Genomic DNA, 26,264 nt, shown 5'->3' with positions numbered 1-26,264 from the left:
CAGAGCACTATCTGATAAAGAGAATGCTCCTTGCAGGTATTTAGTGTTTAATCCCAGGATAATGGTTTGCTGGGTTCGTCTAAGCAACATCAGACAGCATCTGGCTGGAGGCAACAGAGTACACCTAGAATGGTTTGAAACTTGCAAAGACAATTTTCTCACACAATTTATTTGTAATCCAATATTTAAAAAGACAAAGTCAGAATGCTTGAATCCAACTTTCTCTAAAACCAGGGTATGCATTCATTGCATGACTTGAATAAAAAAAAAAAAAAAGAAGTAAAAACAGGCTTTATTATTACTATAACGCTTAATGGCTTCAGTGAAGTCAAAGTTACAGGATCACCCACACAAGAGTCATAACATTTCAAACAGGAAAAATGATTTTGCAAACTTGGTTTGTGAATAGTGAATGCTCTTTTAAAAGAAACTAATGGCCAAGGGTTCCTTTGTGTTGTTACTGCTTCCAGAGGAGAAAAAAATCCCAACATTCTGCAGAAGTACCAGCACTGTACGTTAAGCCACATATAGAAATTCATCACGTATAGATGTTCAACCAAGCAACCAAATGTCCCATCTGTGCTGGTGCTTACTCACATTTTCTTTCATAGGTTTTGCCCTCCCAACAGAGGGAAAATGGCATGGGCAACTGTCCCTTTAAGGATGGTAATAATTCAGTCTGTCCTCACTTTTTTGGTACATTTGCCAGTGTGCTGGAAGGTCAGTGAGCAAGGGGAGAGTAACCCAGGTTCTTGTTAATGGATCTCTTGGAGTGGATTAAAATGAAATGTCACATAGTCCAATGGGTTAAAATATACTCAGGCTCAGTGGGAATGCCCAGATACCTCCCCTAAGTGGGGGGGAACTTTCATTCCTCTGGTGGAAGGGCCCAGAAATGAGTCTGGGGGCACTTAGGGAGTCTTTGATAATTTATGATCCCTTCTCAGGGATTGCCTCTCATTTGAGCCAATAATGCTCCATCAGATCTTCTCTGGGAGGAAGAGGGCAGTTTAACAACTGAGGGAGTTATGTAAGGAAGAGCAATTAGCATAGCAAGAAGCACCATCTCGCCTTGCAGGATCCAGGCTGTGATAGTTCACCTCTTCTGTCTCATGCAGACTAGCACATGTACACCCAAAAACTCACGTCCTCCCTCGAGAGATGTGAACCTGTCCTCCGCAAAGCACCCTGGCACCTCCGCAAATGGGCAAATGTTATGAGTCATTAATCATTAATAGTCCAGTCTCTCACAGCATCTCTGCAACAGACTGGAAAATAATCTCTTTTTTTGACACTTCTCCGATGTATACTTTTTCATCTAACTTTAATGAGCTTGAAAGTCTGCATGTTTCATCATGGGAGACGAAAATTTCTAAGGTCTACAAGTTTGCATTAGAAGTCTAACTATTTAGACAGATAAAGTTTGGTGAAAGCAATCTTCTAAAGTCTCCAAAAAATTCATCAGGCGACAGAACACTAAGAACTAGAGTACAAAGTAGAAGGAAGGCAGGGCCATAGGCAAGAGAATAGAGCCAAAAGTAGGAAGACTAGACCATAGAAAGCTTTGAAGCTCTTCTTTCAGTGAAGAACTTTTACCTTTGCTTTTATTGTACAACATAGAACTCCAAATACATCTCACAGAGCAGCACAGAAATGCTCAGTCTAGGAGGCTGGTACAACTGGGATCAAGCTGGTCCAGTTGGGTCAGAGCACAACTGTGACCTGGGTAGCAAAATCCACCCTGGTCAGGCATTGCACAGTGCAGTGAAAGCATTCCCTTCATCTCCTCTGCATTACTAAAACAGGCTGTTAGAATTTTGTCTCCTCAGCCTCTAAAACCCTTTTGCAAATTTTATTAGAAACTCTCAGCATTGGCTCTTAATTAAATAAGTATCTAGTAGAGTTTATAACTCTTAATGTAAGAGTTTTTTAGTCTATCACTAAGATAACAGGAAACATCATAAACCATTATGATTCAGAAGAGATCATTAACCATTCACATTTTAAAGAGGAAAACAAAAATAAACACAAGATGGCACAGTCCCAAATCCCTCTTTCCACAGTGTGTCTTTTTCGCTGCTCAAGCAGTAGGAACACAGCTCTCTGAACGCCTACAGGTGAATCTTACTTTGTCCCATGTTTCCAAACTGAATGGGAAGGAAGGCTTTCACATTTTTATGACAACCACACAAATACTGCTGATGCTCTGGGAACCATAAGACCACTTATGTCCAGGATGGTTGGTAAGAAATCACCTGAAACTACTTGGTATTCCTCCTGATAAAACCTACAGGGCAATCAGAGCTCAGACAGTCCCACAATGTACAGTACCTAAAAAATGGTCAGGTTATGCAAGAGTGATGCACAGAACACATAACTGTGCAGGACATTAGAAAGAACAGCACTCTTGAAGACCTGCTTGCCTCAACTGGCTGAACAGTGATGTTTATTTATTTAGACATTTCGGATATGCCAATGGATCTTTAATACTTATCTATTTCCCGCTGCTGGTAAAATATATTGTATTTCTTACACATTGTCCAATTTTTAAACTACACTATTCTATTTTCATATCATACACTCCCATCAAGCTATTAATACCATTTGTTCCTTCCTGAAAAAATATAGCACAACTTCAACAAGTTTGATATTTGGAGGAGCGAGAATCTCCTTATGAGACAAAATAACTAAACTTATTAGAGTCATAAATACTCTGGCAGTAAAATATATGTATATTTCTTTAAACAAGCAGTGTCAGATAATATTTGATCACTGTATTTAGAGACATCTTTTCATTTACAGTCTCTGAAAATTTATTCTCCAACCATAAACATGTAGGAAACACATGGAATGTCTCTTTGCAAGGTGATGGCATTTCAACAAAGCATACTGGCAATACAGTTTTGTAGCTGTATAGGCTTACTTTATTTAACTGTATATACCAGAGGAAATAAAAAGGTTTATTTTTATACTACTGCTTATATTTTCAACATAAAGTTCAAAGTGATTTACTAATGTTACATGAATTGCCTTTGAATTACGGTACAGTACTGTGCCTAAGTACAAAGCCTAACACTATTTTGTATTCATAAAACACCACCTGCCCCCGAGCACTTTACAAATGCTAAATACAGCTAAAACCACATTCAAGGGGTAGGGAACAGACCCATTTTATAGAAAATTAAACAGTTTATTGTTATGATAGAGCAAATATCAAATCACTGTTTGACTGGAACAAACAGGACAAATAAAAGCGGAGGAAAAACAGATGCACATAAGAAGTGGCCTGAGCAGTCAAACTACCTGAAACATGAAGACACCACACTACTGATACAACCTGGGGTTAAATGGAAGAAACAGCCAATCACCCAAGCTAGCCCAAGCTCTACACGTGAAGGGAAGAACTCAACCCAAAATAAAGGGTCCTAAGCACTTCTTGCCATCTTTAGTCTGGCATCCACAATTACAGCAAAAGGGATGAGAAATTATCTCCGTGGCTTGTCCTTTCAACATCCATGTACCAACCCACTGTCCATAAATTTGCCTAACTGTTTTTTCAACCTGCAGTTTCCAACATGTTCTGTGACAGCAAGCTCAGGAAGTTCACTGCTGTTGACAGACATAATTCTGTTTTCTGTTTTAATACCTTGCTAGTTTTGCCTTAAGGACTGACTGCAGTTAAGCCTCTTTCACGTGGTGGAATCTGGTAAGAAACAGCTGCACATTCAATTTATCCACCACCTTCACAATCTTGCACCCCTGATAATTTTCTCAGTCTTTTCCTATCCAAAGTCATTGCTTCTTGGTCTCTCCTTAAATTGGTTCATCCTGCTGATCAAATTAATTGTTCTGTACACCTTTCCTAGCTTCCACTACAGCTTTCTTGAGAGGCAAAGACCAAGCAGAATCAAAATGTGGGTAAAGCAAGACCTATGTATCCACAAGCTGTTGAGAAACTCCAGAAAGGTTTGAACTGCACAAATCCTAAACACATGCTCTGAGTTCAATATCATGTAGGCACAGTGTTGATGACTCTTCTCCAAGTAAATTAAAGTTTCATTCACTCTGTTTTAATTTGCCTTTTTGGAGTTGTTTGCTACTGACATATCATTGGGCTACCTGAAAGAACTTAATATCTAAACACATGAATTTATTAGGTCACCCAAGACATTTTGCTGTTCACTTCTCACTCCAAGTCATTGATGAAGAACCAGGCCAGTGAGTTCCTGGAGAAATCCCTCTGCTAACTCTAAAAAATGAATATTAAGTCACTTTGCTTGCTATCATTTAACCACCAGTAAATCCCTAGAAGGAACTGTCCCTCTAATCCTACAGAAATTTGACTTCTTTAGCAATTTTTGGTGTGGAACCTTGGCAAATGCCTTTTGAAAATCCATAGGGCTGAGCTGAGCTGATACCTCAGATTCTTTCTTCCTCACTCCCTGCTCTGTGAGAATAATCCAAGTCTTAGCCATCAGGCTATTTGGCCCAGGAAACCTGAGCTGAATATGTCAATGAACATTAGAGGCTGGATGGGTAGGAAAAGAAAACTGAGAAAGAGAACCTGGTTTTGCAGTCATTCCCTGAAAGGCCCCACATCAGGATAAGGAAGCTTGTCCTTCATGTGTGAACTGCACCTTCAGTGACCAAAACACACCCTGAGGGGATATTCCCCTGTACTGAATGTCAAGACACCAAAACTGAAAGAAACCACAACACAGTGAAGGACAATTCATGAGGCTGAAAAATCAAGAGAAGGAACACGATTAAACTGAGAATTAAGAGACAAAGGGACTGTGACAGCCTAAGATTCCCATTTTACTTTCCAACAGGCTGGAACTCAGAGCAGATACTTCACTGTGGGATACAGGAGGAGGCAATACTATATATGTATTTAAAACAAATCCAGGTGGAGACATACTTCTCACCTCCAACAGGTCTGTATCTTCCAAAAGCATTTCAGAGTTTCTTAGTTCTTAAAGAAAAAGATCAGACTGCAGAATATTTCAAAGCAATTAAAAAAATATCTGAGCCTTTTATTTAAAATATATCATACAATGTAAAACAGAATATATTTATACAGTGTCCTCAGCAAGAGCCTCCTGGAGTGCTGTAAAACCCACACCCACGTAATAGAGAGCTTACACTATCAGAGACTTTTAGAGAGCTCTCCGAGGCAGTATTCACAGAATCATAACCTAGAGAAGGAAAAGACTTATTAGACCATCCAGCCCTCTCCCTGCTGACAGAACTGCTCCCTGCAGTGTGCTTCCTCACATTTGTTGCTAACAATCAGCCTCTCTCTACTCTCCTTGGGAAGCCATTCCACAGCCAAATATATCTCATGCTATCATTACCATTATTACTTATTTATGGGCCACGGTATAACCTAAAGGGCCTTGATCAGGATCAGGGGGACCAACTCCAGTACCACTTGTAAGAGCACTCCTCTCTCCAAAAGAGCACACAGTCAAAAGAGGTAAGCCAAAGCCCAGTGGGAAACATATAACATACCATTAAGGAGAACAGAATAGTATGGGAAGTGTCACAAATGTCCAATGAATTTTGCTCCAGAGTTTGATGGGAGGGAAAGGTATGTGTCACGAATAAGAACATCTTTCTGATAGTCACCTAAACAAAGAGGGTTTTCTTCCTCCAAACTTCACCTTATTAGTTATGGCTAAAGATTGGCATAGAACAGAGAAATCAGTCCTCTTTTTTTGATGCAAATACACCTTAAGTATTTAAACAATGTTACATTTTTTCATTCTGCTCTAGTCTCAGTCAACATTTACCTGAGCCACACGTATTTTAATATTCTCTAATAAATCAATACCTCTAACATTGCAACAGATTTTGCCACTCTACTTCCATATTTGACAATTTTTTTTCCAGTAAGCAATCACCCAGAAATAAGCACCATATCCCCTAGAGGGGCTGCACAGAAAGAGAGAGATCAGCTCCCTCCAGCACTCACGCAATGCTTGTCGGTGCACATTCAGCCCTTCTGCTGCTGCTTCCTTGCACCACAGGTCCCTCCCTTACTTCTAGGTCTTGCAGAGCAGTGAACTCAATGCCTCCTTTTCTTGGGTTACTAACAATTATCACCAAATTCTGTGGAAAGTAGCATCAGAGATTACAGCCCTTGCACAGGAGAATGTGAAGAGAAGCAGCAGACTTGAGTAACAGCATCACACGTCTGCTAACTGAAATGTGATGCACTTGGCAGGGTTCTGGGATGTTCTCCCTTCCCAGTATAGTACACAAGAACCAAAGAGGACTTGAAAGAGGCTGTCGTCTCTGGTTTGCCCCTGGCTGTTGGCATACCAATCAGTGCCAGTGCTCTAAAGGACACCAGATCCAGCAACAGCATCTGAAAAGACTTGAGCCCTAAGGCAGGGCTGATAAAGACATTTTCTTCCCCCCAGTTTTCATCCTGGTTTCACCTATGGTAGCATCCAAGCAGCTGTCATTACTGAAACAAAGAGTTACTGCTGCTCTCATTCCTCCTTGCTACACAGCAGGACATTTTCACTTACTTGCTCCTCAGAGACCAACACCTGCTTTCCTCACCTTTCCACATTGCCATCTCAATGCTCCCCATCCAGTTATCCTACCTCTTTGCTGCTGGTAACTCAGCCTTTGTTATTTCCCCATTGGACTCAGACACTGCTGCCCTGTTATCAACCTGACAAATAAAATTCAAAGTGCTGCTTCATTATTTTTGTCTCTGTGTGGTTTTAGTAGTTAAATACTAACTAACTAACTAACTAACTAAAGACCAAGAATAAGAAACACCACAGATCATTTATTTCAAGGTATGGCTGCAGGCTGCAGCTGAATTGGCATAACTGAGGTTGTAATAATTCTGGAAGGGGGAGGGTGAACTACAACATGAGTGCTGGGAAGTAAAGAAACCTTTTAAATCAGATCTGCCAGTGACAGAAGAATAATTTAGAATGAAGTTTTTTGTACAAAAGAGAGAAATTACAGAACCAGGTAACTACCACAGAGTTTAACAACCACCTTCTGCAATCACTCTGTTTGTATTGTCCTTCTCTCCCCTCCCACACAGCCGTTTCTGTGTCATCAAGTCTGAAAGCTCTTCAGATCAGAAAATGAACCTTGGTGTATGCACAGCACCTGGGGCCCTGATTCTGCTGTGATATTACATAACAACTTTGCACTTCAGAGCACACTTAGCTTTTATTCCTTTTAAACACTCTATCATCACAGCACATCTTCAGCAAGATCTTCACCCTTTATTGTTCTGGGCCAAAACTAAGCTGTCATCATCTTTTCTGCCATACTTCATCCCTCTACACCTCTTGCCTTAAGAGCCTTTCTTTTCAATTTTTTTACTCTTACCAGTTTGTCCCCAAGCATCCTTCCCCTCAAAGTCAACTCCAATTCAATGAATCATCTTCAAAATTGTGCCTTTTCTTTTACAATATACTAAAGCTTCTGACAAAGGATTGCATATGTAACTCATGGTATAGTCCTGCACCTCCTCTCTGCCAGTCTCAGTGCTGCTCCCCACTTTTGATTTCTTTTCCACTTTTCATCTCTTCTTCCCAGCACACTTTCAGCAAACCTGGGACTACCTCACCCTACAGCTTTGTGGGTATTAAATAACTAAAAAACAATTTTAAGGGGCATGGTTTAGGGGAAAAAGAACCCCCACCACATACAGCTTGCTAAGTCTACCACCATTTACATGGGTTAGCACTCTGTCTTTTTTGCAAGCTCAGTCCAAATTCCCAGCCTGCCAGATAATAAATCAACTTTTTGCTTCAGTTGTACAGTCTTTGGGAGATCTGCATAGTTTTAGGTCAAGCATTTATACCCTTTTTATGATTCCAAAGTTTCTTACCTTGTCATTTAGTTACTGAACTGTGAGCTTTCATTGACTTTCTAACCATTGTGGCAAGAACTGCGAGAAGCTGTGCAAGATTTAAAATCTCACTGAGCAGAGGAGCAAAATCAGACTGCAGTAATTTTAAGTACATATTGGGGTGGAACTGTGACCCTGTGGAAGCCAATGGAAGTTCTGCCACCATTTCACTGGGGTTAGCTTTTGTCCCTGCCATTTCTTGTGCTGGGGTGAGTAAGTATTGCAAGCTGTCTATTTTGTACCTTGGGAAAAAGATGGCTCAGAATGCTTGGAAATAGTTTATTCTACCATTCTATTTTCCTTTTTATCCTCCCCATCCCGGTTAAATATTTTACATACAGTCAATTGCTGTACCTAAACAGCAATTCTTCTTGTGGTTCTGCATGATCCTTCCTCTCCTGCTTGTCAGCTTAATTTCTTCTGCTGTGGCATGGAGTGTGTAATAGCAAATCCAGCACTCAAATTCTCTGTTTCTTAATTATCTCTGCCCTGTCAGCTATATCAGTGAAAACAAGTTGGCATTAGACAATTCAAATACAAGTAAACATCAAGTTGTGATAATATAGAGTCCTGCATTACTGTCATTATGGAAAAAGCTGTTTCAGGGAGGCTTAAAAAATTAAATAAGCCCAGCACTTCTAAATGGCTAAAAACCTAAGGATATCTAAATTATTCTTCAATATCTTAATCATCTGGGAGAATCATGATCTTATATAATGGCCATTTTAAATGAAAGGTTTGCTGCTCTGCACGGTTACCACTTCATTTCTAATTGTGAATTAAAGTATAATTTAGGGTGGCTGTATGCCAACTTGACTAGAAAAATTTAGACAGTAACTCTGGTTGAAAGAAGGGGGAAAAAAGCAGTTAGATTTCTTCAAGTAATAGAAAATCACTCACCAAGTTGTACTTTAAAACAAAACACTAGAGCTTTAACTCGACAAACTGACTTGAATTAAACCACAGAAAAAAGTGCTTGCACTGTAAATCTTACAGAGCAGAAGTGATGGTAGGTTATCATTCTGTTTATTAGCATGCACTTTGGAGAGTTCAGGGCAAGTATGGATACGCATTCATTCCATTTTATGCTGCACATTACTGAAAACACATTCCTCATGAATAATTCATAAACGCATTGTCTGAAATTTCAGATTCCAAAAATACAACACCGTTTTCAACTTTATGGTTGCTTGGTCTTCAAAACAGAAACAGACAACTGGATGGATGGACTTCACAACCCTGATAAGAACCCATCAGTCAGAATTGCACTCCAGAGGTAAATGCAAACATCTCCCAAGCCTCTGATCCCTGGAAGCAAGACCATGATGATAGACCCTGTGCTTGTGCTAGCAGCCCCTTGGTAGGGAACAGGCAGAAAAAGAGAAAGGGCAAAAGTAACCACATAGTGAGGTGTGGTGGAGAGCTAATAAGTTGAAATTGGGTAGAAACCAAAAGGAATTTAAATATAAGGTATATTAACAGTCAAAATATAAAGACTGAATACAGCTTGTCTTGCAAAAAGCCCATTATTCAGACCAGACTGCACTAGAAATGAGCTCTGCTTTTTGTTCTCAGCTTTTAACTGGTATCACTTTGTTTATGACATAGTAACTGGCATATCTTTATGTCAGCTATGCTAGCATGAGTGAGGTGAATAGGTTCTTGCACTTCATCCGAAGTCTAATTCCTGCAGGGAGCAGAGTGACCACAACACACAAAAGAAACTGAAGCATGCTTCATAGGCTGGAGTGCTTACGGTTTATATACACAGTGATTTCTGTATCTTGCTGACATTATATATGTAGCTTATACTCAGTTGGTTTTTTATCTTCATACCATGCTCAGAAGCCTGACATCAGATAGCAACTGCTTTTCAGCCCGATTTGCATTTACTTGCTCAGTTCTACTCACCTCCCAGTGACAGGCACACACAATTTTGGGCACCTTATCTAGAGAAACATTTGGTGCCCAGCTCCTAACAGAACAACAGCCCATGATCTCCCTGTGCACCAGCTCTTTATATGAACTAATTCCCTCCAATTTGCCTGAGAACAAACATTGCAACTGAGCTCAAATACTTGGCATCCCAACGCACTGACTGCTTGGGTGCAGACCATATGTGAAAAAACAATGCTCTCATAAAAATTGTATTCCAGTACCCAACTGCTGTAAAACTTCTCACTCGGTGCTCCAGCATGGAAAGACTGGGACTATCTGTCACTCTGTTCCATTTCCAGGTGTGCTGAACTCTCTGGGGTAATATTTAAATCAGCTGAGATTTCATACATCAAAGATGAGGATACATAATTCAAGAGGAGCCACTGAGATAAAACAGTAGCTGTAAAAAATACGGTGTGTTGGTGGCGCCTGGTTTAGCATGTCAAAGAGGGGCCACTGCTGGCAAGGAGCCGCACACCGCCGGCACCGAGCTGGTCGTGTGGCAGAGCAGGCACAGCCCCTGTCAGCTTCACAGGGACAAGGCCACCGAGCAGGTCTGGCACTGTGCAAGTACCAGGTTGCAAGGCACCCTACAGGAAAAAACAGCAGTGAGGCACAGAGCACAAGGCGCCCAGGCCCGGTGTCCCTTGGCTATAGTCATCACACGCTAACAACCTCTTTCAAAAACTTTACACAGGTGGTAGGTGTCCCACTGAGATAAATTACCTACTTTCAGCTGCTGAACAGATGGGCAGGGAAGTGAAATTTTAGTTTGTTCATTCCCAGCAGTAACTAGCAAAGATGATCTCGGCTGCTGCAGGATTACTTTTCGATAACCACACACCTGCGAACAGCCCATGATTCTGTTAGAAACTACATAAGGTCATTAATACACTACAAAATAAGGCAGGGCACTTAACAGCTCAAGAAACTGATGCTAAGTCTCTCATTCCCATATCCTTCAGAATATACTCTAGGCTGAGTGAGGCCAGAAAGTGAACAGAGAGGGACCTCAACAGGAAGGAGAAATGGGCTCACAAGCATCTCACAACCTGTAACAACAGGAATTGCCTGGTCCTGTACTTGGAGAGGAGTAACCCCAGGCACCAGCACATGGCAGGTTTGACTGGCTGGAAGGCAGCTTTGCAGAAGGATCTGGATACTTGTGGTGACACACAAAAAACCCCTGAACAGAAGCCAGCAAAGGCCAGAACTGCTGGAAGGTCAAGGGAGTTGATCTTCCTCCTCAACTCAGCACCAGTGGGACACAGCTGGAGTACTGTGCCCTGTGCTGGACTCTCCAGTGTAAGAGACATGGACCCAATGAAGAATATTATGGCTTTGATGTATCTGACACAAAAGTAAAATGTGAGAAAGCTGGGAGTGTTCAACCTGGAGCAAATGCAGCTCGGGATAATCTCACCAAAGGGGATAAATACTTGATATGGCAAGGAAAGAAGCTGGAGCCAGGCTCTTCCCTGGAGCGCCCAGTGAAAGGACAAGAGGTAATGGGCACAAATTGAAATACAGGAAATTCCATTCAAATGGAAGTAAAAAAGTTTTCTCGCTGTGTCAGTTGTTGAACATTGGCACACGCTGCCCAAAGAGGCTGTTCATCAACACAGACCAAAAGGGCAAAGACTGACTACCAAGGACTTGATGCTGACCTACCACCCATGCAGTGCAGGCATCATACAAACACAGCAGTTTAAAATACCAATCAATGCCTGCAAACCAGGAATCTCCAGAAACAAATCAAAACATGAGCCAAGGACTTCTGCCCAGAAAAGTCTGCAACTCATGAAAACCAGGATTATGGGAAACCAGATCATACATTTGAACAAGTCACTACAACAAATGACAACTTATACTTCACCAAGTCACTTACAACTATTCACATGCAAATATATTGCAGTGTAGCCCACACCCTGTACATAGTTTTTTTTTTCCTTTTTTAATAAGATTGTCATAGCCACACTGTAAAAAACTTAACAAAAATAGTTTTAGTATCTTCCCTTTAAGCTTGCAAATTTTTTCCTGGCAGAAGTCCTGAGCTAACTTTACAGCAAGATCTCTCAAAGGAAACAGAACTTTAAAAAAAAAGCCTCAAAAAAATACACTACAAAATGAATGTGACCCAGGGACTTACCCTTCTATGCAACAACACGATCAGAGTGCACAGAGACAGTGAAGTCCGCAGGGCGTGAAATTAAAATTTTCACACAGATACAATGAAGTAATGATACAATGTTACAACCTTGGCACAAAAATCTTCTGGTTTGAGTAAAGTCAACGTCATGTGATGTTACGGTTTGTGCACTGGTAGAAAGAGTCTGCTGCTAAAAAGTTCATAACAAAACAGAAGAGGCAAAAGCAAGAAAATCGTGCAGCTAATTACAACAGACCTGTACATTCTAGTGATCCAGACATCCCTTAAGATGCTCATCACAGTCGAATCAGGCTGTCAGTGCAGGCTGAGTTAAGAAAACACACTTATCTTTCATGTCTAGAAATCTAGATGCTGAGAGGCCATTAGGAGATAAAAAAAAAAGATTGGGAAGGAAGGGGGAGGGAGAAAACAACTCTCTTATGAGGTCAGTTTGTTCGCTACAAATGAGGTAGATATATAGGTTCAAAATTCCAAGCATACGGATAAGAAGAGGGATGCACAGAGCAATTAACAGAGTCAAGCAGAAGCTGGGATGAGCAGCAGCTGGAGCACTGTTAAAGTCCTTCTAGGAATTGCTTCACCTGCTACAGTAAAAAGAAAAGGCTGTGCTGGAAGAACACTGGCTCCTAAGCAAGGACAAGGTCATTGGAACAAGAGAGGAGCTGGAAAAGCTCTGGCCAGACGCAGGCACAGGGGCACAGACACTTTAGAAGACTGTGCCACATCACAGTGGTCACCTGCAAAGCAAGCAACCTTTGTAGTGCAGATACACCAACACAGTCCCACAGGAATTCACCAGATACTCTGCAGGGAGCAGGAAGCTTCATTTCTAAGAGTATGGAAAAGGCTCTCATAAACCATAATGCTGCTTGTACATTAGGATGTTACACAGAGACCCAACAGACTGACAGACATGCATTCTATAAAATACATTTACAGGCCAGAATTCTGTGGGGGAAGAATTGGAATTCAGTAATACTGCTCATTTCAAGCCACAATTTTGTGATCACAGGCACAGAAGTTAATGCATGCAAGAACTACGGGCAATGTATTTCCAGTAACCCTTCTGGAAATGTAACAGAGAAAGTCAGTCTACCAGTGCAAAGGTCATTCCTTACAAGAAAAGTTTCTCATCCTACTGATCCAAGACAGTACACACAGAGAAACATACAGCCAAATGTGACTTAATAAAAACTTCAAGTCTTCAGCTTATTATTTTTTTTTAATTTTTCTCATTTCATTCCAGTGATTTCATTAGGTTAGACTTCTTCATCTTTATTATAAAATAATCAGAACTGAAATGTTTCAATAAACTCAATTTCTGTTTTAAGTAGTAAAAGATGATTCAACGCAGATGAAGCAAAAACGAAAGTTAAAAGTACAATGGCATTAGAGGCTTTGATAATATACTTTAAAAGATGTTAAATACATAAATTATATATTAGTACTCTAGAATGTCTTTGATTGTTTTTTACATGAAAAAAAAGAACGGTATCAACAATTTTTTTTTTCATAGAATAATAGAATAGTTTGGGTCAGAAGGGACTTTTAAAGGTTATCCAGTCCAATCCCTTTTAATAAGCAGGGACATGTTAAACTAGGTAATTTTCACTACGTTCTCCAGCAGTATGGAACAAAGCAAAATACTTCAAAACATACAGGTGAGAAGAAACAAAGGTGAAAAACAACATTTAAGTCACCACCATTAAAAGAGAGAGTGCTAACTTAGTACAGGGCAGAAACAAAGATACAATATTATTCTCAGTAAAAGTTTTAGATTTCCATCATATTCCCAAATTATTTCCCTCCCAACACACTCAGACCAAAAGAAACAATTTGTTTCTTCCCTCCTCAGAGGGCCATAAACTAAGTACCATCCCAAAAACAACACAAAACATGAACATGGCCCCAAGCTACTGGGGAGATAGAAACACATTGCATGGAGCAATTTAAATATTAAATATAATCAGTATCTATAATTAAATAAATGGTGAAAAAAATCCAGCTAGATACTGTTTTCCTTCTCAATTATCTAAATGCTGAAGAGATAGCTTCAGTGCTCTAATCACAGCCCATCACAAAGCCAAACTTAATAATGATCAACTGCATGTGTTTTTGAACAGGAAACACGGCCTAGGAAGAGAAAAAAGTCACACCTACGGTAGAAACTGGTGCACTCAGCATGAATAAAGATCTTTAACAGAGACTATAACATCGCTCTGTATTTCCTTCAACTTTGCATCAGAAAGCTAAAGGCATGTTACCTGCTTCAGCGTTCCCCAAAGTAAAGCCAACAAAATAAAAACATATTCAGTTCAGTAGTTCAAAATTCAATATTCTTTACACTGAAAAATCCCCATTACTCTCCCTAAACAAATGTGGAAGATACCTTGGCTCTTTCATTACTCTACCCAGGAAAAATCAGGGCCCAAATCTTCTGTTATGATGTCCTACTGAACTCATGACAGATTGTAACATGGTAAGATTGAGACACAAACCCAAGTATTGGGTTTTTCCCAATCAGAAATGTTTCAACAAGGATAATAAGAGATAACAGCTATTTAAAAATAGATAACTATTTAAAAATCATTATTATAATACGTATATCAAGAATGACTTTAAAAAGCTTTATGAATTAGAAGAAATTACAATAAAAATCTTGAAATATGTGATATTGAGAAACACAATAATGATAAAAGGTCAGGATACAAGCTCACTGCTAGTTTCTGTCTTCATTTATATCATCTGAATGTGCCATCTCACAACTCTGTCTGATGCCTACCAGTTTCTCCAGTAGACAAGAAAATACAGAATTGTTCCCTAATAATTTTCTACATGTCACTTTTAATTTTATAAAATTCTCATAGTATCCAAAACTTAGCCACCTCTTTTCCAAGCTGAAGATTCCTACTTGTACTGTTCATTCCATAAAAACTCTTTCACACCTGGGAGCAATTCATTCCACTAGCCAGATGTGACAACCAACACACAGTAACCACTATTGAGCAAAAATTTGCTACAGCAGTCTTTTATTTCAGAAGCGGAAAAAAATAGAAAAATGAGAAAGCTTGTTAAAAATAATAGTCATACTAGGACTCCAAAAATGGAGATTCAACCTATGGAGAAAGACTTCAGAGGGATGAAAAGAAACCTTACCAGTCTGAGGTTTAAAAAGTAAACTGCCATCCAGTGCAGTCTAAATGAAGAAAATTGTACAAACTGCTAGCTCAAGGGAAGGAAAAAAAAAAAACAGAAACCCACAACCAAAAAACCCTACAAAAATCAAACCCTACCAAGAATTCCAGCCAAAGACTAAGGGTTATTCTGCTGAAAACATTAGGTCCAGTAACAAATCCCAGTTTTAAGTATATAAAACATAGAAAGTTTAAGTTGAAGCTAGAAGGAAATGAAGTTACAAAAGGAACGGGATGATAAAGCTACAGCAGAAAAACTCCATGAAATGGAAGATACATTCACCATGTAGGAACTTAGGAAGTTTCAGAAGCTACACAGGACATAGTGGAAGACCTGTTTGAAGCTAGAAATGTCTTGCTAATAAATTACAGAACAAATCAACATGAACGAGCAATAATGAATTGCTGGAATCAGCTGGTACTCACTCAAACTTCTGAAGGAGCTCAGGTATGAAACAGTTGAACTATCAACTGTAGCTTGTAACTAATTGCCTAAAACTGCTTCAGTTCTGAGCAAATGCTGGATTTTTTTAAAGTGATCTGAAAAGATGCGGAAATCTACAAATGAAGATGTCTAACCTTTAGAACAAGCAGATTGATAGAAATTATAATAATGAATTAATAAACTTGACATATTGGTAGAGACTAAATATAAAGTCTTCATTCACTGGGGACCTCTACAAGATTCCTAAGATTATTATGCATCTAAACTAGAAAAATATAGTTTATGTAGTCTATCTGGAGTTCCAAAAGTCCTCCAGCAAATCTATTACCAAAGACTTAAAAGCTGACATAAACGAAGAGGAAAATTCATTAATGCATAGATAACTGGCTAAAACCCAGGAAATTAAGAAAAACCATTAAAACTGGTCTGCTATAAAGTGGCCAGAGAGGTCATCAGTGGAGCTCGCAGAAATTTGTGAGGGTCTGAACTCTTTAATGCATTCACAAGTGGCATAGAGAAAGGACAAATAAGGAGGACACATTTGCTGATAATACTATGCTATTTATGGTAGCTCAAAGAAAAGCTAAATGAGCTTCATAGAGACAGAAAACTAGAATATCACAAAGGCTTAAAAAAGTATATTAAGAACTGGAAATGGGACAAATCAGAGACTATAAAGCAAGAACTGGTTACTGTCCTTAAGTGACAGAGAGACAGGAGTGTATATTTGAAGCAGGAAACTCATCAGCTGGAAATAACTATCAAACACCTGACAGAGCTGTGTCTGCCTGCTGAGACCATCTCCTGGTGCACAGCACAACCGATGGGCAGGGATGGGACAATTGTGGTGCCAGGCCCTGCTCAGACCAAAACATCACTGCAGTGCCACAGTGCCCGAGTTCGAGTTACAGGGCGTCAGCAGCTCACAACAATTCAAAACAGGACTCTCCAAAGCAGCCAAACTTCCATCACCACAATTTTTACTGAAAATGTCACTACATCACAAGCTCGTGTACTGCTGAAGTAGATGCTGCATGCTCAAAATCAGGAATATACACACCCTGTCCCATAGTGGAAGGCTTTTACATCTTTGATGCCTCCAGCCCTTCAATTCACAGTGCAAGCATTAAAAGTATACTAATAATCAGGGCACTGACCATGCAGCAGCACATAGATTAACCCTGCATTTGCCTCCAAACCATAATGAAAATATGAATGACAAATTATTTTAATTCCACATATTCAGCTACAAGAGGGATAAGGTGTCAGTGTGTGTTAATCCACACTTATTTTACAGTTCATGGGATAACAGGTATGACTAAAAGGATATTCAGCTGGTTCTAAAATAAAATAGTGAGGGTAACTAGCTCAGTTTTCTCAAGATAAACAAGATAAATTCCACCCTAACTATACCATCATCACAGTTAAAGATCATTACTGCATGGACCAGCCAAGCACAAAGATGTGCTGTGGTAAGATCCTGCCCTGAGGAGTTTACAGCCTGAAAGGCCCAGGAAAGTGAAGGACAGAAGAAAAAGGCAATTTATTAAGCATAAGCAATATGGTGGAAGGATGGCAGAGACATCTTCTGGGAAAAAGGCTTCTTAAAGTAAGATGCAATTATCCTGTATATATTATTCATCTATTCCTCCCATCTCAAAAATAAAACAAATTTCCAAAAACCAAGAGGAAATGTCTCAGAAACATGAGAAGAGAAATTACTAAAGTACTAGGTACAGAACAGTTGCTTAGAGAACCATGAAGACAGGAATCAAGACTGATCTTACCTTGCCAAGCTCTGTAGAAACTGCCATCACAGTAGTTCTAAAAAAGTTTTTAGAACTACAAGGCAGAACACTAAAGGTATCAGTGCAGGAAAAAGAGACAGTAACTTTTTGGTTTTTGACAAAAAAGTAGAGAAAAATACAGAGGAATCTCAAAATATTTTAAATATTTTGAGGCTGTTTTCATTGCTGTGATTACAAATGCAAACAGGAATCACATCCAAAGAACCAACATTCTCTTAAGATTTGACGTGGTATTTGAGAACCTGCAAATGCACACGGGGAAAAATTGTTAAAAAATAGTAATTAAAATAACAATGAAAATGATGCAACGAGTTAACTCAGTTTCATAACATGATTTGTACTCTATTTTCCTTTGCTTACTATTACTTTCAAACTACAGTCAAGTTATTGTCATACCACTGAATGATGGAAACCTTGCCAACTACTTCAAAACAGACACGTTTTCTGTTGCACTGAGCATTCCCAGAAGACATTTCCCCTCATTTTAATATAAAATCCTGACAGATCCATGGAGCTGAAAAAAAAGGTGTAAGGGATATGTAGCTGTAATAGACCTCCCCCAACTAGTCAGGTTTGGAATAAAAGACTATCAAAAAAGACTCAAAGATCCAGTGCTAGATTAATGCAAATATCTGCTTGTTTGCAAGTGTACTTTTTGATTAAACTGGCATACATCAAGTACAATTAGAAGGGTTATTTATAACTAAGAAATACATAATTCTGCATTTTAATGAGGGTGACAATTACAGCCAACAGTTGGTAATTAACATTAATCCTTTTGCACTGCAAATCAGAATTTCCCAATATGATTTTCATTGTCTGCAATGGACACACCAAAACTGTTATTGCAAAGGAGCTATTAGGTGGGCTGCTTTGACACAAATAGGTGTTCCTGTTACACACAGTAAAGAAAGAAACCAATGATGTGTTAAATTTGATAACCTCAGATGTAAATACAGAATGTCACTTCAAAATTTACTTGATGTCTACAACACAAAATACAATCAAGGCTTATCATTTTCATGGCCGAACCCAATTCCAGATTTCCCAAGAGCCAGGCTTCACAGGTGAAATCTGATTTCAACACAAGCTTGAAATCTCCCATTGTTAAATTTGGTTTAGATCCCAGCTCTGGGTTCACATCTGCATTTCCCCCTGAGACTTCAAAGCTTTTAGTGGTTGTAACCAAACAGAGCAGATAAGGAGGAGCATTTGCCCAGTCGGTATCAGCTTCCACAGCAGAACTCTGGAGCAACTACTAAAGACAGGAATAATCACTACCGAAGGATTTGCAGCTGTAGCAAAACCTTATTGCAAATTCTTTCCTTAAGCAGGTTATCAAAAAAATTTTGGTTCACAAACCCACTGAATTTTAAATATCAATCTTCCTAAATTGCGTTAACATATTTCCATTCCTTGATTAAAAATTTCTCTGAAAATAAGTTCCATGTCTATAGCAAATGTTGAACTTATTGAACACTTCTCTTTCTGATATCTGTAATCTTCAAAGAGATGATTTAGATTTGCTATGTGTGTCTTTCCAAAAGAAAAGGTATTTCTGTTTTAGCCTCTCAGCTGTTGTCTTTTCAAAGAGAAGCAATAGAAAACTCTTTTCACAGTGATCTTTAATAGGAAAAGAACCTAGCCCAAATCCTATCTGAGGCAAAGATCACAATGCAGCCAGTAAATGAAGCCTCTAGAAGATGGCTGAGGTGTTCAACACCCGGGTCAGGCAACTGGAGGGGGATCAGTGTCAAGTACAGGTAAATGAGAAGGTAGAAAAGGAGAACTGTGAGCAGTAAGCCAAGAAACCTACAATGCACTTCTTACAAAGAGCTGTAAAATTCACATTTATTTTGTAAGTATGAGATAGATGGGTTATTTCTACATATAGAGGTGCCCAACTAAAATCAAGATAAGTGATATTAATGTCCTATGGTCAGTATTATTGAACCTCGAAAGCAATAAAGTATGAGTCGATAAATATTACATTTGCAACATAGTTAACATTCTTCTACTGTCTCTGGCACTTATTACACATTGTAACCGCAAGTCTACAATACATTATTCATATTTGGGGTGTCACTGAGTGATGGATTGCTGTAAGAGAGGCTGTCCTTTAAATAAATCAACAAATAAAAATGCAAATGTTAACATTTTCAGCCACAACTTTTTCCATCTTGAATGGGGAATGAAAATTTCACATTATATCGACAGCCAGCAGAGAGAACAATTAACAACCTACACTGTGAATAAGAGAGATTAATTTGCCAATGTCTGGTTTTATCACTTGCATATGGAACTACATTGGACTTTTTGCACTGCTGGCTTTCTCAGGGAGTAGGCAAAACTTGTGTCCCCTACCACTTTCAGAAACTAACTCACCACCCTACTCCAAACATATTTTTAATCTCCTTAAATGTTCCTAAGTAAAATCTGGAATGAAAGTTTTCTGCTCCTTTTGAATCTTGAGTGGTGTCTGATCCTAAGGGTAAAAAATCAATTCTATTTCTTTGGCAGTGCTTGCTCAGATTCTACGTTCTAAGGAACTTCAGAAATCGTCTTAAGTTGATATCCATATTTAAGCATCCAAAATGCAAAGACATGAAAATCAACTACCACATAAGACAAAAGCTTGAATCTCATCACTGTCATATTTCCTAACACTCAGCACAACAGATCTACTTTAGACAATTCCAGTGTGCATTATTAAGTATACAATTCTGCACATTATATTTTACATCAGATATTAATTTGCTTAAAAGTCCCTGACTACACATTCACCTGAGATGTGCTGGGCAATTGGGTAAATAGTTTTGTTTTTAAAATGTCCCTAAACACAAATTTACACAATACAATCTGTTTATAAGAAATCCAACAGGCCACTGTAGTCTAACAGATAATAATATAGCTCAAATGCAGCATTCATATTGCAGGAACTTCTAAATCACTTCTTTTATTGGCTACAAGAAACTTCCCTCTAAGACAATGCATTCAGCAAGTATGAAAGCTTTGATCTGAAACTGCAACCAAAAACCACCGACTTAATGCTGAAATCCCTGACTATCACACAGTCCCTTAATTTACCTAACTGTTCTTGAATTCGCTTTGTCCAAAGTGAAAAACACTACAGGAGAATTATCTGTTTCCATGGTGAGCAGAACAAACTTTGCCTGTGTCTTTTTAAGTGCTTAATTTCTGCAGTATTATAGGACTTACTGTGCCAAACTCAACGCTACATGGGGAGAGCCTGACAATTGCAACAGAGCTGTAATCAAATTAAATGGTATTTCAGAATGTACAATTTATAACTTCCTTTTTTTTTATTCCCCCAGAAATAGCTGAATATTTTAATTTAGTGCAGTTTCACTTCTGTACGCAATACAACATTTGTTTTGCTGGTATCAGTACCTGAATATAGGTAAGGTAACATCTAGTTTATATGTAAAAATTTCATTACCAAATGAAAGCATCCATATGCCAGTACTTCCCTGTGCAACTCCCCTCCAGTACAGCAGAAACACAGACACTTTCTTCTAGGCAAACACCAGTTATGAAAAAATGTAACTGGTCACCAAAAAGGTAACATTTAACACAATCAAAGTAACCATGCTTTAAGAACTAATCTACTCTTCCAAATTTGCCCAGCCCCAATCTTGTCTGTGAATATTTTTCCCAAATATATTGGCTTTGGTCTAGATAAATAAGCACATGGAGTAGAAGAGCTTTTCCAGACCTGCTGTGAATATAATTTGAAGGGCCTCATGCAGGTGTAGACACTTGGCTTAAGAACACTGGATAACCAAACTTGCAGTGTTTGGCCACGTTATGAAGGCAGAGATAGGCATGCACAGAAGCCTGACAGGTAAACAAATTCACTACTAGCCCAGCTCCAGATGCCAGATAAGGAAATGCTGGGGTTTTCTTTTTCTTTCAGAGGTATCACTGAAATAACCTTGTGCACACTCACTTTGAAAGACTGGTCCTTCTACAGGTCTAGCACTAAGGCCCCCGAGGTTTACATCTACCTTCTAGGGACACTTATTTCTTGTTCATGACATGATTCATTCTGAGACAGAGAAGGAAGCAGGACTGCAGCAATTCTTTCCCAAGCAGGAGGTAGCTGTAACACACTGAAGCCTCCAGTTGAGCCCTGCCAAGGCAGGCTATCATGCCAACACATCTTCTACCTGCCATGCCTGCTTCCCCAGCCAGCCCTCCCCAGAAGCCGTGCTAGCACCCTGGTGCCTCTCGCTGCCAGGGAGCTTCTGTCGCTTTCCAACACCTTCTCTCTGGCAGGCTCTGCATTGCTGCTGCTGCCGGGTGCCAGGGCTTGTGCTAGTTAAAGCTGGCACAAACACGAGTTGAATCTAGTCCTATAAATTTAAATAGTCAAAAGTAATTAGGTTTACATGTACTGCTGAATAAATAAATTTGCTCTTAGGCTAGGGCTTTGTGTTGCAAGTTTCAGATCTGTGCCAACTGTTGTGGTTAAGCTGTTAACCCCCCCAAATCACAGATCATAATGAACATGCTGACAAACCCTAACTTTAGTGGCACAAAAGCAGCAATAATTCTCAATATTGATTAATTTAGTTAGTTAAACCTGCAGTCTAAGCTTATAACCATTCAGTGATAAATTGAGACTGACCTGCTGCCCAAGCAGGTTTTTTGATGAAGGATAGAATCAGCTTTAGGTTTCCCCAGAAATATTTGTCCATTTGCCATTTTTAATTAGAGAAGGCCAGGAGTAAGGGAAAGCACAACGTGGCTGTTTAACCTAGTTAATAATATCTACAGCACCAATGGTGAGAAAGAAAGGGAGAAAGCATGGGGGAAAAAGCTCAGAAATACAGGATTTTTCATCAACTGGTAAAATAATACTTTAAAGATGACAGCTAATCAGACTCCTTTTACTGATCACTTTACCTGGTATGATTTCTAACAGCATATTTCAACAAATATTTTACTCCCCTCTGTGGAAAAGAATAGACCATCAATCCTCTTGAATAAAATTTCTTTTTCTGAGCAGTCTTCATATGATGTGCATAATTATATCTACTTCTCAGTGCTTGAATGGAATCTCAACCTAGCACTATTAGACAGTATCAAGCAGTATCTTTACACACACTTTACCTGCTATGCCTGCCTTGCAAAGGTAACCATTGCTTCTAAGAGAAACGGTTAGGCAATCTTGTGGTTTCTGTTAAAGATACAGCTACTTGTGGGAAACAGCCCAATTTAACTCAGTTCTTAAATCCTCCAAGAATTATCATCCCTTCCATCAGAAGAAAAAAAAAAAAGTGTTTCCATAACAAGTAAGTACAAATTTGTCAATATTGATAGTGGGTTTTCACCTATTATATATCACAAGTTCTCTCAGAAGATAGAAATAAACTGCCAGCTGCTGCCAAGAATACAGGGTTGATATGAAGCATACATTTTCTAAGTCCACTGGGCCAAGGGAAGATTAAATCTGATTCTAACCCTCTCATCCTCCAAGAAGCACTTAACTCTTCTCATGAACAGTTGCACATTCCTGTTATGCCACTGTACTGTTATCTAACTAGTGGTATAAAATACTGCAAAGTTCATATTTCAATCTGCTTTTTTGTTGCTTAACTGAAGATTTTATTATGAGAAAATGTGGGATATGATAAAGAAAAGCAGGGATTGTATGCCGTTCTTCTAGGCAGTTACCACCAGAAATGTAATCCTGCCTAAAGAAGGCAAGTTGTTTTCAGACCTTTAAGCATAACAACAATGCTGCCTTCAGTTTTTCCACTGGAACAGAAGTGATAATGCTGCTTTTCCAGTGCATTTAGTGCAGACATATAGTATAATCAGGAATTGCTGACTTAATGTGATTTTGTTGCTTGTCATTAAACATAAAATAACTCTCATACAAAACATTTTAAAAGAAATGCCATTTGATAAAAATGGGAGTGGGGGGAGGAGGCGGGCAAATGGTGAGGGATTAAAATCTTCAAGCGAATGTAAAACCTAACAGGGTTAACACTGTCCATTAAAATTATTTACAAAGGTATTTAATGTGTCAGGACTTGGAACATAAAATACTCTCTGTTCAAAATCTAAGTAAAATTAAAATGTTAGAACCTGGCATATTCTTGCTTTTTTTATTCTAACACGCAACTTAAGGCTTACTATAAATGTCAAAAGGATACGGCAGGTTTTAGTTTATATTATTCAGCGTGTGCTAATATGAAACATCACAGAAATTCAGTCACTTCCCTGCATCTGGGAGAATTTGATGGTTATGTTTGCAGAATCTTAAACCAGAGATTACCCAGCAGCTTACCATGAAGGGTCATGCTGAATCGGTGATACGGCTGTGGTTGCAGGCACTTTGCTGCTGCCCATCAACCCAGGAGATATGGCTGCATCCTTCCTAAGTCCTGAAGTTGTCCCTGTGGAATGAAGTGAAGACAAATCAGGCATCAGAAGCTAGAGATTTTGGAATAGACGTTTCTCAATTCTGCCTTATTACAGAACATTGTGACGAAAAACTGAAACAGTTTTTGAGTGAGAAATATACACAGAGCTCATCAGTTGATAGTACTGTGCACAGCATCCTTTTCAGGACCATACAGAATCAAATCTGTAGAATAAGACACACTCTCCAGCATCCATCTTACTGCCCAGAGCTTGACAGACTTGCATGGTTATTATTCTTTAAGTGGCCCACAGGATTCAGCTTGTTTCACAGACGCAGTTCTCATTACATGCTTTAATATGTTAGTTCTCCGAGTGTAAATATCACTTCAATAGTAGTTTCATTTAAATAAAATAGAACTGAGAATCCATTCCTTCTTCCCACCTCCAAATAACTCTTGAATTACAAAATAATCTAGGTTTAAAGGTGAAGTTTGGAGGTCATGTAGTTCAATCTTCCATTTAAACAGCATCAACAGGTTTCAGACACTTATCACATTAGGTGCTGAATGTCTCACTGATAGAACCTCTGTGGGAAACTCCTCTGGTTCCACTGCTTGACCAGCCTCATAGTCAAAAATGTATCCTGTATAGCTAATCAGAATTTTCTGAGTTGTGACTTTTCCCTGTTGTCTCCTGTGTGGCTGATGATGACTTCCAAGAAGGCTCATTCCCTCCTCTCTACACCCTCTCCTAAGGTAGCTGCAGCAAGAAGCAAGATCCATGCTGAGTCACCTCTACCTGTAGCTGAATGCACCCAGCCTTCTCAGCCTCTTGCTTCAGCCCCATGGCTGTCCTGGCTGCCTCTGCCAGACTCCCTACAGCTTGTCAGTGTTGTCTGTGCACTGTGGAGTCCCAGAGTGGACACAGCATTTTTGGGCACAGTCTCACTGAGCTAGCTGGGGGGAAGTGTAATTTCAGCACTCTGATTGCTGCAGCTGTATGATTATGGCCCAGTAAGAGGTCCAGTTACTCCATCACACAAGCACATCACTGACTCACTGCTCTTCAGCAGAACACCCCATTCTTTTCTGGCACAACTGCTTTCAGGATTTTTTCAGTGTCAGGTCAATCCAGCTGAAGGACACTGGCATTGCCCTCTGCTGAACCTAAAAAGGGTTCTGTCAAATCTTTTTCCCAACCTGTTAAGGTCCCTTGAATACTGTGCCCTGTTCTCCAGCACACTGACTGGTTCCCTAAGCCTGCTAACTTGCTGAAGGTGCATCCTGTCCTGCTGCTCAGGCTGTTGATGTTAAGCAGCTAACCACTATGAACTGGCTGCCAGCTGGACTGAAGACAACCCTTGAAGGCTGGTGGTTCAGCCAACTTTTCATTTGCTCACCTGAGAACTGAGTTTCATTGATCAGATTTAGTAAGACAAATAGCATACAGGTAAAAAAGAGGTAAAGGGAAATAGGAAAATTAGTAGCTATCTGATCTACCACATAAAAAACCTGTGGATTTGGGCTTTTTTAATCTCTCCTAATTAATGGTGCACAACCAACATTACTTAACTCGAGTCAATATAGGGAAAACCAAACATATCAGCAAAACCTGAAGTCAAACTAGTGTTTAGATCCTTATGTAACCCTGTGATGGCCAAATATTTCTCAGCTCTGTGAACAGAAATATTAGCTATCAGCCATTTTGAAACACAAAGCAACGCAAGGTTGTAATTCCAGCTTCAGTGTAAAATGTACAGATGTTCAAGGGGTTATTTAAAACATGCATTGAATCTAATATTTATACAAATATATACAATTCAATAAATCCATGTTTTAAGATGCATTTTAGAGAGACTAACAAAAAATATGTTATCACCCTGCTATAATGAACTGTGTTTCAGCACCTTTCAGTAAAAAAAAATCTTGCCTAAGAAAGAGTTAATTATCAGCAAAGGAAGTCTGGAAATATCATGGGGATATATGCTGATTGTGTGTCCCTGGTAACTTGATAGTGTGCCAATTCATGATGAGAAGAGTGGGTATGCATATAAAGACTGGAAGGCTCTTGTTTAGAGTTTTGACTTTATGACTGAATAAGAGATATTTAGAAATCATTTCACGTGACAGTGGAATGAGGCAGCTGGATTTTAAGAAACTAATACCAAAGTAATAAAAACCTTGTTAACATGGGAGAAAATATTCAGTTGTTAATACAAGACAAGGCTGGCACACCGTCAGCAAACTACACTCACAGAAAATGAGATGTATCTCTGCAAAAAAAGACAATATATGGACTCAGAAGTGGCCAACACAGCCTCAAGGGGACTGTTCAAATACCCAAGTTTGAAAATATTACCAGAGCTAGAAACAGAAAACAAGAAAAGGAACTCAGCAGGAATTTACTGAGGCTGTTAGGC

At 39.3% G+C, this 26,264-nt stretch overlaps 1 protein-coding gene across 1 annotated transcript in view; it reads right to left on the bottom strand.

Moving 5' to 3' along the window:
• Positions 1–26,264, bottom strand: part of KIAA1328 (KIAA1328 ortholog) — a 172,039-nt gene that overhangs the window by 6,322 nt on the left and 139,453 nt on the right. The window contains exon 9 of the mRNA XM_058824482.1: positions 23,769–23,877. Within this exon, the coding sequence (XP_058680465.1) occupies positions 23,769–23,877 (109 nt within the window). The remainder of the gene's footprint in view (positions 1–23,768; positions 23,878–26,264) is intronic.

This window comes from Ammospiza caudacuta, chromosome Z, assembly GCF_027887145.1.
Source record: "Ammospiza caudacuta isolate bAmmCau1 chromosome Z, bAmmCau1.pri, whole genome shotgun sequence".
Lineage (NCBI taxonomy): Eukaryota > Metazoa > Chordata > Aves > Passeriformes > Passerellidae > Ammospiza > Ammospiza caudacuta.
This window is presented reverse-complemented; position numbering and strand designations above follow the sequence as displayed.